The 16,068-nt window shown below is 35.3% G+C and overlaps 1 protein-coding gene across 1 annotated transcript in view; it reads left to right on the top strand.

Moving 5' to 3' along the window:
- Positions 1–16,068, top strand: part of Malrd1 (MAM and LDL receptor class A domain containing 1) — a 610,752-nt gene that overhangs the window by 370,089 nt on the left and 224,595 nt on the right. The window contains exon 29 of the mRNA XM_078024684.1: positions 12,367–12,550. Coding sequence (XP_077880810.1) covers positions 12,367–12,550 — 184 coding nt within the window. The remainder of the gene's footprint in view (positions 1–12,366; positions 12,551–16,068) is intronic.

The raw sequence follows: 16,068 nt of genomic DNA, 5'->3' as shown, positions 1-16,068 counted from the left end.
CTAATTATATTAGCTGTTTGTAAGAGAGTTTTGAGTAAGAGATCTTATGCAAATTAAATAATCTATACTTGTTTTCACTTTTTTAAGAATAAAAATAGCATTAGCATATATAAATTAACTTTTGATATATTTGCAATTTAAGAAATAAACATTTTTTATTACGAGTACTCACTCTTTTTCAGATACTTAATAGTTTAGATGACTTAAAGAAATACAAACACACACACACATTTGCTATATACAGATATTAAAAATTTTATCCATTCTTTTCCATTTCTTAAAAGATATTTTAAATATATTTTATTTTAAATGTGAAGGATTTTAATGTCAGTAAAACCATCTATGTGGCTTGAAATATTCTACATTCTAGTCTTTCCTTTATCAGGAAATAAGACTGGGGCCTATGCAATGATTCTGTTGAAACACTTATGAAATGATTTTCTTTTGTTGATAGATTTGAAAAGATTCTTGTATGGCATTGAATCTTCTTTGATATCATTTACATGCTTAATATTTTGTGAGCATTATGTTTATTTAAATGTACTGAGTTTTCTTTTTTATTGGTTCTTCTTAGTTATACATGATAATACAATTCATTTTGATAAAATTATAACAAGTATAGAATACATCTTACTCTAATTAGAACTCCATTCTTGTCAGTGGGCACAAGGTATTTTCAAATGTGCACATAGGAAAATTACATTAGATTTATTCTACTCTCTGTTCCTATAATGTTTTTTTCAATTTATGGAACTAAAAAATTATGGCAAATACAGTCCATATAGCAGATGCAAAAGAATTTTACTTAATTGGATTATTGAGAAACTATGTGCTAACCCAAAACAAGGGAGGGTAGGGAGAAGAAGATAAGAAGTTCATTAGCTTAGACAAATGGGAATGAAGGGAACTGAGCAGGGATAGGAATAGGAAAGATAGTAGAATGAATTGGTCATAACACAACCAGTGAAATCAGTATACACAACCAGTGAAACTCCACATGATGTACCACCACAAGAATTGGATCCTAATTGGATCAAGTTATGCTCCATGAATGTACAACATGTCAAAGTACACTCTACTATCATGTATATGTAAAAAGAACAAATAAAAATAAAATAAAAAACTTGCTCAACAAATGTTAAAGAAGAAGAAACTGTGCATTCTGCTACATTAAAAATGAGCAAAAGTCAAATACAACTTACTTTTTCTGACTTTCTTAGATTTGATTTGATAAATTGTTACTTATGAGAATTACATAATTTGCATATATAATATTCATAATGCATAAAATTCTCATGTAATAAGAGAAGATTTTTAATATTTAATAGATTTTTAAAATTTTAGAACAGTTTTTGACTCATACTCTTTTTTTCCTGTTATCAACATCTTACATTAGAAGAGTACCTTAATCACAATAAATAAGTCAATAATGGACATTATTAGCAACTGAAGTTTATTTTTTTTAATTCATATTTCCTCATTTTGCCCCTACTGTCCTATTTCTCTTGTATTACTTGTATTCCTGGCCTATGCTTGTTTGTGGTAGTTTCTCAGATTTTCCTCATTTGATAATGAGGACAGTTTTGAGAAATACTGACCAGATATTTTGAAGACTCTTCATTCATTGTATGTAATCTGATGCTTTTCCTCTGGATTTGGGTAATATGTTTGGGAGAGTGTGACCCCAGGAGTGCCATTGTTTTCACAGCTTATCAAGGACTCATGCTACCAAAATGAGATATAACTGGTGATATCAACCTTGATCACCTGGCCTGAAATAGTGCCAGGTTTCCCTTCCCTTTTCATATTGTCCTCTTTAAAAAAGAGAGTCACTGCATGCAGTCTACACTGAAGGAGTGGCAATTTACACTCCACCTGCTTAACATTGGAGTATTTATGCAAATTATTCAGAATCCTTCAGTGAGAGGGGTTTATCTGTTCTTCCCATTACTTATTTATTCAACCATTTATTTATATCAGTATGGATCCATTGGTATTTCTTGTACACTGTACATTGTAATTCAATAATACATTATTTATTTTGTTGTTTAAGTTCTTTCTTTGGGCACTGAGACTTCTTTTAGTTGACTTCTATTATTGCTTTTGCATACCCCTATCATTTTCGGTATTTATTTAAGCTGTTGCTCACCTTCTAGCTGAGGTTTCTGTGTGTTTCCTGAACCAGTTCAGAATCAGCTATTTCTCCAAGGGCCCCAGTTCTTTTTACTGGAAATTGGTTTTAGAAACCAGATCTGAGCACTAAGTCAGGACTTATTGCTTGTAGAGCCTCTAAGCTAATTGTGTATGTGTGTGTGTGTGTGTGTGTGTATGTGTGTGTGTGTGTGGTTACTAATCTGTAAATATATATTTCTGTGTATATGCATGTTTCTATAAATATTTCTATATGTAACCGTCCGTGTTTATACTAATCTAAATATCAAATCATGCCATTTCCAAACATACTCCCTTACCACATGGGTCATTTTAGGCTCCTCCCTTAGCTTATCTGTAGCCTTTCACTGGAACACTGGAAACCTGGCTCCCATTATCTTCCAGAAATGTAATTATTTTTTCAGTTCTAGTATACATCTTTAAAATTTAGATATTTACTTTAAACATGAGTATTTCAGAACTCTTGCAGCTTTCCAGAAAGCCTATGTGCAGTTCCTTTTCCTTTTATTTTTATAAGCTCTACTCATTTTCAAAGTTAATTCCTTCATCTCCTCAGTGAGGTTTTTCACACCTTTGTCCTATTTAGAGTGATTTGTCAAATTCTGCATTTTTTCCTGGGATATTTCAAATTTTTGAGTGATTTTATTTTTCTAATCATATGCACTAAGTTTAGTCTTTGTGTTGTAAAGTGACATGAGTTTTGATAAATGCCCAATGGCTTACATTTATTACTGTGTAATATATAGAGAAGCTTTTCTCTCATAAAATGTTTCCCTGTGCTTCTCCTATTGAAGTCTCTTTCCATCTCCCCCAGACCACTGGCACTCCTGAATTCTTTATCGTTTCTATAGTTTCTGCCTTTCTAGAATGTCATGGAAATTAGATTTAAAGGAGTATTTGAGGAAGAGTATAATGATTCTTCAAATATTAAAATTTCTGTAGGGACTAGGGATATGGCTCAATGGAAGAACACTTGTTTACCATGGATGAGACCCTTGGTTCAATCCTGGGCACCACAAAAATTGAAAAGAAAATGACTATAAATATTAGCAAAGAAAGTGTGACTTGGTTTTGGCAGAGTTCCATTGCAGAAAGAAATGGCAAGCACTTCAAAACGATAAGACCACAATACTGTGATGAATGTCTTAGTTTTCCTTTATTTGAGAATATCTTGGGGGGGATGTTTTGGGGATCCTGGTATCGCCTGACAGGGATGGAAGTCTAGGCTTCTCTGCTCAGCCTTTGGTGTGTGGGTGAAAATCAGATTGGTTTTCCACTGATGTCTGGTGGTGATAGAACAGTTATTGTCCAAGTATTTCCTTTCTTATTAGACTTGCCCTTTCCTAGTCCTTTGGCTAGAAAGAGAAAACTGTGCCTATTAGAGTTCCCAGGTTGCTAGTTTTTAATAATTGACTTGGGATATGTGATGAAAAAAGAAAATATTGACAATTCACCATCTTGTGGTTCTTTGAGACGTGAGGTCTACCTTCTCTCTGCTTTTCAAAGCCTTCTTAGATTTTTATATAATTATATGTAATTTCCAGGAGGAACATGAAAAAGAAACTCCACTAAACTCTTTCCAAAAAAAAAAAAAGAAAATCTAGTAACTGAGAAGGTATGATACTGATGGATGACTAGAACAGAGACTGACATAGAAACTCTATAAGCATCTGTATTATGATAAAGATATAAGTGGAGAAAAGAAGGATTGCTTAAGTGGTTTCAGGGAAATGGACTAATTCTTTGTGAAAATTTTATATATTCTCTTTAAACATGATACTGAAGTTCCAAGTGGTTCTATTTATTAATATGCCTTTATATTTGAACTGGCTTTATATTTTTTAGTACTTTTTGTTGCTTTCCTTCCCATGACCAAAAAGGAAAGATGGTGTAAAGTATGACGGCCAACATTTTGACTACAAAAGCAAATGTACAATGTAGAAGGCACAGGGACAGTACACACACTGTGTGTGGGGAATCAATTCCAGGCTGGGGAAAACATGAAATTGAATACATAACATTTCTCCACTTTCTGTAATTTAACCATTTTGTTATTTGTGTCAATCTTTTTTATTATTATTAGTGTGTTTAATCACTTTTTATATTTTTTTTCTTGAGGTCTTCAATTTAAAATTTACATAAGGGTTACAATGTAGCTTATTGGTAGAGTGTTGCAGTTTGTCTGGGCACAATTCAGGACCCAGTTGTCAAAAGAAACTAACTTTATTTTTAGAACTACAAACGCCAAAAAAAACCCAGCTCCTCAGGAAAAAAACCCTCAGAGCCCAACTGCCACCACTGGCTTCCACAAGCCTCTCACCCCCACACCAGCCTCTCCACCTCCCACAATCCTCCTGCTCTTGAGGCCGATTGGCTGGGTTGCGAGGGCGGAGCCAAAGAAGTCCCCCAATGAGCAGTTCCAAAGAGGAGCCAATCAGCTAGATGTTGCTGGGGCCGCTGTGAGCCAATCATCAGCTGGCAGTCTGAAGGGCAGGAAACAGCCCAATGAACATCACCGCAGAGGAGCCAATCAGCTAGATGTTGCTGGGTCCGCTGTGAGCCAATCATCAGCTGGCAGCTGGAAGTTTGCTGGGGCCCCTTTGGCTGTGGCTCTCAACAGTAGAGTATTGCCTAGCATGCAGGAGAACCTAGGTTCAATCTCTGGCAGCACTAAAGAAATAAACTTCACATGAATATAAGATATAACTTTTTAGTGGCAAAATCACGGGTTAAAAAGGAGAAATTTGTGTCTTTCTTGATTCAAAATGAGTTGAAATCCACATACCAAGTAGATAAAAGTAAATGGGACAAAAATTTGCAGTTTTTAAAATGTTTTTCTTCATTAAGGACGTGTGTATGTGTTTGTGTGTGTGTGTGTGTGTGTGTGTGTGAGAGAGAGAGAGAGAGAGAGAGAGAGAGAGAGAGAGAGAACACGTGTGAACAATTTCATAGTAATATATTTTTTATAAATTCTATATTAGATTAATTCTTCCACAGGATAGGTTCCCTATATTCTCTATTTTTTTACCCAAAGTATATAAATCTGCAACTAGCAACATATGAGCATTAAATATTTGCCGAATAAACGGATGGAAAGAAGGTAGGAGGACCTGCGACCCACCGACAGGTCAGGCCCACCAACCTACGGAGTGACAGAGCTGTCCCACGCACCTTCAGATTAGGCGGACCTGTGACCCACCGGCGGAACAGGCCCAGAAGCTTGCCAGCGTGGTAGACATGTCACACCAATTGGAGTAGGGGCTGAGCAAAGCCACCGCCTGCATCTGGATCAGGCCCAACGACTCGAGGGTGTGGTAGTCACGTCACCACAATTGGAGTGGGGGCAGAGCAGAGCCGCCACCCGTGCCCGCAGGGAGGGCAGACCTGCGATCGACCGGCAGAGCAGAACTAGCGGCCTGCCAGCATGGTAGACAGATCACCCCAATTGGAGGAGGAGCACAACCACTGCCCACACTTCAAGGGAGATTTTTCAACTATACAAGAGCAATATAAATAAATAGAGGGAAAATTTCAAAAACACAACAGTTTCACCAAGCAGAAAGAAACACGAGCAGTATGAAAAGACAAAGAAAGAAAGGACAAGCAATGCAGGTCAACTCAACTCTAGAAGAGGTAATAGCTGCAACAGATGGAATGTCAGATAAAGAATTCAGGATATACATGCTTCAGATGATCTGGAGTCTCAAGGAAGACATGAGACAGCAAAATCAGACAATGAAAGATCACTTTGACAAGGAATTACATTAACAAATCCAGGAAGCAAAAGATCAATTACACAGGGAGATAGAGGTAATAAAAAACAAACAAATAGAAATCCTAGAAATGCAGGAAGCAATAAACCAACTTAAAAACTCAATTGAGAATACTACTAGCAGAGTAGATCACTTAGAAGATAGAACATCAGACAATGAAGACAAAGTATTTCACCTTGAAAAGAACGTAGACAGCTCAGCAAGACTGCTAAGAAACCATGAGCAGAACATCCAAGAATTATGGGATAACATTAAGAGACCAAACTTAAGAGTCATTGGGATACAGGAAGGCACAGAGATCCAAAACAAAGGAATAAACAATCTATTCAATGAAATAATACGAGAAAACTTCCCAGACTTGAAGAATGAGACAGAATCCCAAATCCTAGAAGCCTACAGGACGCCGAATGTACAAAATCATAAGAGATCCACACCTAGACACATTATAATGAAGATGCCCAACATACAGAATAAGGAGAGAATTTTAAAAGCTACAAGAGAAAGGAAGCAGATTACATTTAGGGGTAAACCAATCAGGATAACAGCTGATCTCTCAACACAGACTCTGAAAGCTAGAAGATCCTGGAATAACATATTTCAAATACTGAAAGAAAATGGGTTCCAACCAAGAATCGTACATCCGGCGAAATTAAGCTTCAGGATGGAAGATGAAATTAAAACCTTCACGATAAACAAAAGTTAAAAGAATTTGCAGCTAGAAAGCCATCTCTTCAAAAAATCCTTCGGAAAACATTACAGGAAGAGGAAATGGAAAATAACAATGAAAACCAACAGTGGGAGGTAGGACAGTAAAGGGGGGAAAGTAGTCAAAGAGAATAACAAATCAGGTTTAGTAACATTAATAAACAAATATGGCTGGAAGAACAAACTATATCTCAATAATAACCCTAGATGTTAATGGCTTAAACTCACCATTTAAGAGACACAGGCTAGTTGAATGGATCACAAAACAAGACCCAACAATATGCTGCCTACAGGAGACGCATTTGATAGGAAAAGATATACATAGACTGAAGGTGAAAGGTTGGGAAAAATCATATCACTCATATGGACTGCGGAAACAAGTAGGAGTGTCCATACTCATAACAAATAAAATAGATTTCAAGCCAAAGTTAATCAAAAGGGATAAAGAAGGACACTACATACTGCTCAAGGGAATCATACACCAACAAGACATAACAATCATAAATATATATGCCCCAAACAATGGTGCAGCTATGTTCACCAAGCAAACTCTTCTCAAGTTCAAGAGTCTAATAGACCACCATACAATAATCATGGGAGACTTCAACACACCTCTCTCACCACTGGACAGATCTTCCAAACAAAAGTTGAATACGGAAACTATAGAACTCAATAACACAATTAACAACTTAGACTTAATTGACATATATAGAATATACCACCCAACATCAAGCAGTTACACTTTTTTCTCAGCAGCACATGGATCCTTCTCAAAAATAGATCATATATTATGTCACAGGGAAACTCTTAGACAATATAAAAAAGTAGAGATAATACCATGCATCTTATCTGATCATAGTGGAATGAAACTGAAAATTAACAATAAAAGAAGGAAGGAAAAATCATGCATCACTTGGAGAATGAACAATAGGTTACTGAATGATCAATGGGTTTTAGAAGACATCAAGGAGGAAATTAAAAAATTCTTAGAGTTAAATGAAAACACAGACACAACATATCGGAATCTATGGGACACATTGAAAGCAGTTCTAAGAGGAAAATTCATTGAATGGAGTTCATTCCTTAAAAAAAGAAAAAAACCAACAAATAAATGATCTCATACTTCATCTCAAAATACTAGAAAAAGAAGAGCAAAACAACAGCAATAGAAGTAGAAGGCAAGAAATAATTAAAATCAGAGCTGAAATTAATGAAATCGAAACAAAAGAAACAATTGAAAAAATTGACAAAACTAAAAGTTGGTTCTTTGAAAAAATAAATAAAATCGACAGACCCTTAGCCATGCTAAAGAAGAGAAGAAGAGAGAGAACTCAAATTACTAGCATACGGGATGAAAAAGGCAATATCACAACAGACACTTCAGAAATACAGAAGATAATCAGAAATTATTTTGAATCCTTATACTCCAATAAAATAGAAGATAGTGAAGTCATCAATAAATTTCTTAAGTCATATAATCTGCCCAGATTGAGTCAGGAGGATATAGACAACCTAAACAGACCAATATCAATTGAGGAAATAGAAGAAACCATCAAAAGATTATCATCTAAGAAAAGCCCAGGACAGGATGGGTATACAGCAGAGTTTTACAAAACCTTTAAAGAGGAACTAATACCAATACTTTTCAAGCTATTTCAGGAAATAGAAAAAGAGGGAGAACTTCCAAATTCATTCTACGAGGCTAACATCACCCTGATTCCGAAACCAGACAAAGACACTTCAAAGAAAGAAAACTACAGACCAATATCTCTAATGAACCTAGATGCAAAAATCCTCAATAATATTCTGGCGAATCAGATACAAAAACACATCAAAAAAATTGTGCACCATGATCAAGTAGGATTCATCCCTGGTATGCAAGGCTGGTTTAATATACGGAAATCAATAAATGTTATTCACCACATCAATAGACTTAAAAATAAGAACCATATGATCATCTCGATAGATGCGGAAAAAGCATTCCACAAAGTACAGCATCCCTTTATGTTCAAAACTCTCGAAAAACTAGGGATAACAGGAACATACCTCAACATTATAAAAGCAATTTATGCTAAGCCTCAGGCTAGCATCATTCTGAATGGAGAAAAATTGAAGGCATTCCCTCTAAAATCTGGAACAAGACAGGGATGCCCTCTCTCACCACTTCTGTTCAACATAGTCCTTGAAACATTGGCCAGAGCAATTAGACAGATGAAGGAAATTAAAGGCATAAAAAATAGGAAAAGAAGAACTTAAATTATCACTATTTGCAGGTGACATGATTCTATACCTAGCAGACCCAAAAGGGTCTACAAAGAAACTATTAGAGCTAATAAATGAATTCAGCAAAGTGACAGGATATAAAATCAATACGCATAAATCAAAGGCATTCCTGTATATCATCGACAAATCCTCTAAAATGGAAATGAGGACAACCACTCCATTCACAATATCCTCAAAAAGAATAAAATACTTGGGAATAAACCTAACAAAAGAGGTGAAAGACTTATACAATGAAAACTACAGAACACTAAAGAGAGAAAATGAAGAAGATCTTAGAAGATGGAAAAATATACCCTGTTCATGGATAGGCAGAACTAACATCATCAAAATGGCGATATTACCAAAAGTTCTCTATAGGTTTAATGCAATGCCAATCAAAATCCCAACGGCATTTCTTGTAGAAATAGAGAAAGCAATCATGAAATTCATATGGAACAATAAGAGACCCAGAATAGTAAAAACAATGCTAAGCAGGAATTGTGAATCAGGCGGTATAGCGATACCAGACTTCAAACTATACTACAGAGCAATAGTAACAAAAACAGCATGGTACTGGTACCAAAACAGGCGGGTGGACCAATGGTACAGAATAGAGGACACAGAAACCAACCTACAAAACTACAACTTTCTTATATTTGATAAAGCGCTAAAAGCATGCAATGGAGGAAGGATAGCATCTTTAACAAATGGTGCTTGGAAAACTGGAAATCCATATGCAACAAAATGAAATTGAATCCCTTTCTCTCACCATGCACAAAAGTTAACTCAAAATGGATCAAGGAGCTTGATATCAAATCAGAGACACGGCATCTGATAGAAGAAAAAGTTGACTACAACCTACATACTGTGGGGTCGGGCTCCAAATTCCTCTATAGGACACTCATAGCACAAGAGTTAATATCTAGAATCAACAAATGGGACTTACTCAAACTAAAAAGTTTTTTCTCAGCAAAAGAAACAATAAGAGAGGTAAATAGGGAGCCTACATCCTGGGAACAAATCTTTACTCCTCACACTTCAGACAGAGCCCTAATATCCAGAGTATATAAAGAACTCAAAAAATTAGACAATAAGATAACAAATAACCCAATCAACAAATGGGACAAGGACCTGAACAGACACTTCTCAGAGGAGGACATACAATCAATCAACAAGTACATGAAAAAATGCTCACCATCTCTAGGAGTCAGAGAAATGCAAATCAAAACCACCCTAAGATACCATCTCACTCCAGTAAGATTGGCAGCCATCATGAAGTCAAACAACAACAAGTGCTGGCGAGGATGTGGGGAAAAGGGTACACTTGTATATTGTTGGTGGGGCTGAAAATTGGTGCAGCCAATTTGGAAAGCAGTATGGAGATTCCTGGGAAAGCTGGGAATGGAACCACCATTTGACTCAGCTATTCCCCTTCTGGGTCTATTCCCTAAAGACCTAAAAAGAGCATGCTACATGGACACTGCTACATCGATGTTCATAGCAGCACAATTCACAATAGCAAGACTGTGGAACCAACCTAGATGCCCTTCAATGGACGAATGGATAAAAAAAATGTGGCATTTATACACAATGGAGTATTACTCTGCATTAAAAAATGACAAAATCATAGAATTTGGAGGGAAATGGATGGCATTAGAGCAGATTATGCTAAGTGAAGCTAGCCAATCCCTAAAAAAAAAATGCCAAATGTCTTCTTTGATATAAGGAGAGTAACTAAGAACAGAGTAGGGAAGAAGAGCATGAGAAGAAGACTAACATTAAACAGGGATGAGAGGTGGGAGGGAAAGGGAGAGAGAAGGGAAATTGCATGGAAATGGAAGCAGACCCTCAGGGTTATACAAAATTACATACAAGAGGAAGTGAGGGGAAAGGGAAAAATAATACAAGGGGGAGAAATGAATTACAGTAGAGGGGGTAGAGAGAGAAAAGGGGAGGGGAGGGGAGGGGAGGGGGGATAGTAGAGGATAGGAAAGGTAGCAGAATACAACAGACATGAGTATGGCAATATGTAAATCAATGGACGTTTAATTGATGTGATTCTGCAATCTGTATACGGGGTGAAAATGGGAGTTCATAACCCACTTGAATCAAAGTATGAAATATGATATATCAAGAACTATGTAATGTTTTGAACAACCAATAAAAAAAAATAAATAAATAAATAAATAAATAAAAGTACAAACCATAAAAAAAATGGATGGATAAATAAATAAATCTCCTTTGTACATTTGGATGAATACTTGGTAGTTATAGGCATAAGAGTTGATGTTATATCCAAATTAAAACAATAGCAAATATAAAAGAATCCTATTTTACCCTCATGGATGTTTTCCAAAATCATTTACCCTCATTTTCTTTTCATAGTGAATATTTTAGTCTATTGTTTTCTTTTACTAGAAGACCAGTTGTAAGATTTAACAAATGTTTCATATTTTGTTGATTGAAAGGAAACATGACCCTCTTTTTTGATGTTATTTGTTGAAAATCTTTGGGGGCTTAGTATACCTGATGAGTTGGTTTTCTAACTGTGGAGGCAGATGCAGAGGGAAAGTTGATAAAGTTTATGAATTAAGATAGGCTTTCATCAATATTCATGCCTCTAATATTGCTAAGTGTCAGACAAACCTGTCTACTTTAATCTTTAATTTAACTAATAATCTCTTTGATTCCAAATCACTAAAACATCACTATGAATCAAAGACTAACCTTGAAAAGAACTTCTCTTTAGTTGCCATAAAGATATGACATTCCATTAATTAAGTGTGAAGTTCTCATCCCCTTGCATGTAGAAGTCACTTGACTCTGAGTGTAGATTCATCATTGTTTTCAGAAAAATGCTGAAGGCTCCATCTATAAATTGATAATTGTTTTATAAAGTAAATTTTAAGTTAATTGATACATAGTTACACTTTCTATCACCCAGAGAAAGAATCATATGACATAATATCTGTTTCTTCTGCAACAGAACAAGACATTACTCATATTTATTAATATTAATTTTCTCAAAGCATGAAACCATGAACTTATAACTTTTTGAACCCCCTCTTTAATAGACATTTATTTTTCTTTTTGGTTTATATTCTTCAAAGTATCTGTAAATTATATATTTCATAGTGGTACAGTATTAATCTGTTGGAACATCTCATTTGATTTTCTGGATGCTATTCCATTAGATGCTCCCCTCTGTTTCAATATTTTGATTACAAGTTTTAGACAAGGGCCTTATATATTTACCCTAAAATCAAAGTGACCTAGCACCAAATACTGTTTTGGGGGGAACTAACCATAAATGATAAACAATGTTAAAGACATTTTATCAGCGTTCCAATGTTTTTTGAATTTTCATTGGTCAGTTGGTTTTGTGCTAAATAACTGGGTATTTATTATTAATGTTGTCATTGTTGTTTTTAATTATTTCCCTCTTTAACTTCAGACAGATAAAGGACTCTCAGAAGTATGGCAAGAAAGCAGACAGAACCCTGGTAATCAATGGCAAAAAGCTGTCATTCTGCTAGGAAAGCAGAGAAACTTTGAAGTTATCTTTCAAGGTACCAGGACAAGGGACCTGGGAGGAGGAGCTGCAATTGATGATATTGAATTTACAAACTGCACAACTGGTAAGTTTCTGGAGATCATTTCTATTTGGAAGCACAGTTATAAAAGACTATGTTGTGTACTTTGTATGCACACACAAATTGTTTCACAGGTAGAACTTCATAATTGTAAAGTTGCACCACATGTTAAGAGCTAACCTCTGTATTAGTCCATTTGACAGGCTGTAACAACATAACATAAGCTGGGTGGCTTATCAGCAACCGAAAATTATTAAAATTATTTCGCACAGTTCTGGAGGCTGGAAAGTCCCAGACTGGTTGAGGGGTGGGGTGCTGGCAGATCCCATGACATGTGAGGGCTTGTTTCTTGGCTTACACAACTTTCTTGTTGTGTCTTCACATTCTGGAAGGGCAAATGAGCTTTGCTGGGCCTATTTTATAAAGACACTAATTCCATTAGTGAAGGCTCAGTTCCTATGACCTAAACTGCCTGAAAAAGGCTTTACTTCCTAATAATATCATCTTGGAGGGTAGGAATTCAAAATGTAAATTTAAGGAGAAAAAAAATATGCAGATGATAGCAATACCTCTCCATCAGTTACAGAAAGGACTCCCCTCTTCTTTCTACACTATCCCCTAACACGTGGATGTATTCTTTCAATTTTTTTTCCAACACACTGTAAAATGTAAGTTTAAGATTTACACCCAACAGGGCATGGTAGTGTGCACCTATAATATCAGTGGCTCAGGAAGCTGAGGCAGGAGAATTGCAAATTCAAAGCAGCCTCAGCAGCTCAGCAAGGCCCTAAGTAATTTAAGAGTCTGTCTCAAAATAAAAAATAAAAAGGGCTGGGGATGTGGCTCAGTGGTTAAGCATAACTGGGTTTAATCCCTGGGACCAAAAAATAAAAATAAAAATAAAAAAAGAGTTACATCTATTCATCTATTTTTTTAAGCTTAAATTAGTGAAAAATGAGCCAGTAAAAAAGATTAGAAGCTGAGAAATAAATTCAAGCAAAACTTGTGTTGAAAACTATGCTCAGGAGATTTAAAAATGCTATTCCAGCATGTGAACAAACAATAACTTGAAAAAATTTGCTATCCTTTATCATACTTTTAAATGTGAAATATAACTACACTTAGATTTTATTTATAAAACTATCCATAAAAAGTCAAAAATAATTATGAATACATTTGTACAATTTCATAGTTTGCAGAGTTCTTTAGTGGGAATTATTCCATTTGATTTCCAAAATAGTCCTGTGTGATACATTCTGCCGATGAAGGATGTGCCTTCTGTGGCTTGCTATAGTGATTCACTTGGCGGCGAGTCTCTGGGACTGAAGAGCTAAACCTGAATACTGTTTAATTTTATTGTATTAAAATATCTTTTCACTCAGGCAGTTCAAAAATGCGACTTTAGTTTTTGGTGATGTTATAGTATCTGTCCTTTTTATGAGCAGTGCTGCTTCAAAGGTTTCTGCTTCACAAGAAATAAATCCTTTAAAATCTTACCCCCCACCCTCCTTTCCAGAAGAGGTGGATGCTACTCAGCTACCTTGTATATGTTACATAAGATCTTAATTCATGTGCCCCTGAGGATCCAGAGAGCATATAGCTCAGTATCTGTTTGCTCTGCAGGAGTCAAAATCTGAGCTGGAAGCTGTTTGGGGTAGAGTGTCAAAGGAAATGTGGTTCCCCACACATAATCATGAAAAAGGAATCTTAGACATGAGAATGTGCTTCTTAAATTCTTTCCTAGTCAATTTCCTGGTAATATGTTGATTTTCTATGATAATTTGTAACTCGATCTATAAATGATTTTGGCAACTTGAAGAGGAAAAATTCTTTAAAAGTTTTTTTTTCTAAGATTTTAGAAAGAAAGAAAGAAGCTTTTATTCAACAAGAATTCCTTCCTCTCAAGGGAAGGAGAATGCTTCCTAGATGGGTTGATTCAGGACAGAAGGGAACTGAGAGTTATTTTTCCAGCTTTGCCTGGCTCATGTAAAACTTTGCACTGTTTTTTTCCCTTCCCTGTTTTAAAGTCGTGTGATAATTTATGTAACAATAAGTAATTTTATTCCCCTCAATCCAATACTCATCTTATTGGGTGACATTTTAATGTCTTATAGTTATTGATAAATTATATTTAAGTCTAACATGCTTTCTATGTTTTCAATAAAGAGACTAATGTTGTCACAGTTGAATATGATCAATCAATATTGAATGGCACCAATACAGTCATTGGTTTTTAATAGCTTAGTATGATAAGGAGTATTTTTGAAGTATTTCTTAGTTAAGGTAGAACTAATTATTTGTAAGTATTATGAGAAAATTTGGAAACTATGAATGGAGCTCAAACCAATGATATTGGAAATCCCCTAGTTTTAAGATATACACCACTCATATGTCTGATGATCAATGGGAAGAAGCTTTGACTATGCCATCCTTAGTTGTTTTCCACTGTTGCCAGTTTAGAAGAGAATGGTATTTGACAGAACACCTATAAGTCAGGGAGGAATTTAGCATATAGTTAAGAACAAGGAGTCTTTGAAACAAGATACCTGGGTGTGGAATCTGGCTCTGCCACTTAGCTTGGGGAAATTTCATCATTTCACTTTGCCTCAGTTTCCATCTCAGTAAAATTAAGATGATAAACAGGTAGTCCCATCATAGGTTTCTGTGAACATTAAATATGTTAATACATGTGAAGTTCTTGTAATACTCTTGGTACATTGCAAAGTTACTGTATCACATATTCAAAGCTTGTTTTATTGCCTTTTATTAGGAAACTAATTTGAAATCATATGTAAATAGGTTATAATAAAATTTATTGTGAAATTGTTGCCATTCTCCAGTTGAGATATAGAACTTAAAAATAAATAATGTTTATTTCTGCCATATTCCATCTAAAACACCGGGAAAAAAATGCAATTGATAATACCTCATATATTAAATGTCTAGATTATATAAATGTATAAATAGAAAGTAGATTAGAAATTATGTATGGCTGAGAGAATGATTTATAAGGTTTATTTTATAAGAAGAAAATATTATAATATTGTTTGCAGTGATTGTTCCACAACTTCATAAATACACTAAAATCATTAAATGTTAAACTTTATATGGCTTTATATAGGTGAACTTAATGGCATCTTAATTATAAATTGTAAATCAGTGGACCTCTTTAAAATAATTAAAAAAATGAGAGTAAATTCTGATAGATGGTATGAAAGTGACAGAATAGCTTTTAGTGTTTCCCAAGTCTTCACATCAAAACAGAGCACCTGGTTAACAAAGTCAACCAGCCATGGAAAAACCTACACACAAAATTATATATTCCCCTCTAAAGCCCAAGATACAAATCAATGGGAACAACCTGCAAACAGCAGCAAGACCTGGGTGCCACTTGTGCCTAAAGAAAAAAGGCCATAGCATAGGGAGGGAGCTAACAGATAATCATTGGAAGACACAGCCAGGTGGTTGGAGGGTTTTATCCACTGGGAGAATGAATAGATCCTCAGGTGTATGAGGCAGGAACTGTCTAGACCCATGAACTCTCTTAATAATCTGTGCTTGTT

Source organism: Ictidomys tridecemlineatus, chromosome 10, assembly GCF_052094955.1.
Source record: "Ictidomys tridecemlineatus isolate mIctTri1 chromosome 10, mIctTri1.hap1, whole genome shotgun sequence".
NCBI classification, from domain to species: Eukaryota; Metazoa; Chordata; class Mammalia; order Rodentia; family Sciuridae; genus Ictidomys; species Ictidomys tridecemlineatus.
The sequence above is the reverse complement of the archived record's forward strand: the minus strand, read 5'-3'. Positions and strand labels throughout refer to the sequence as shown.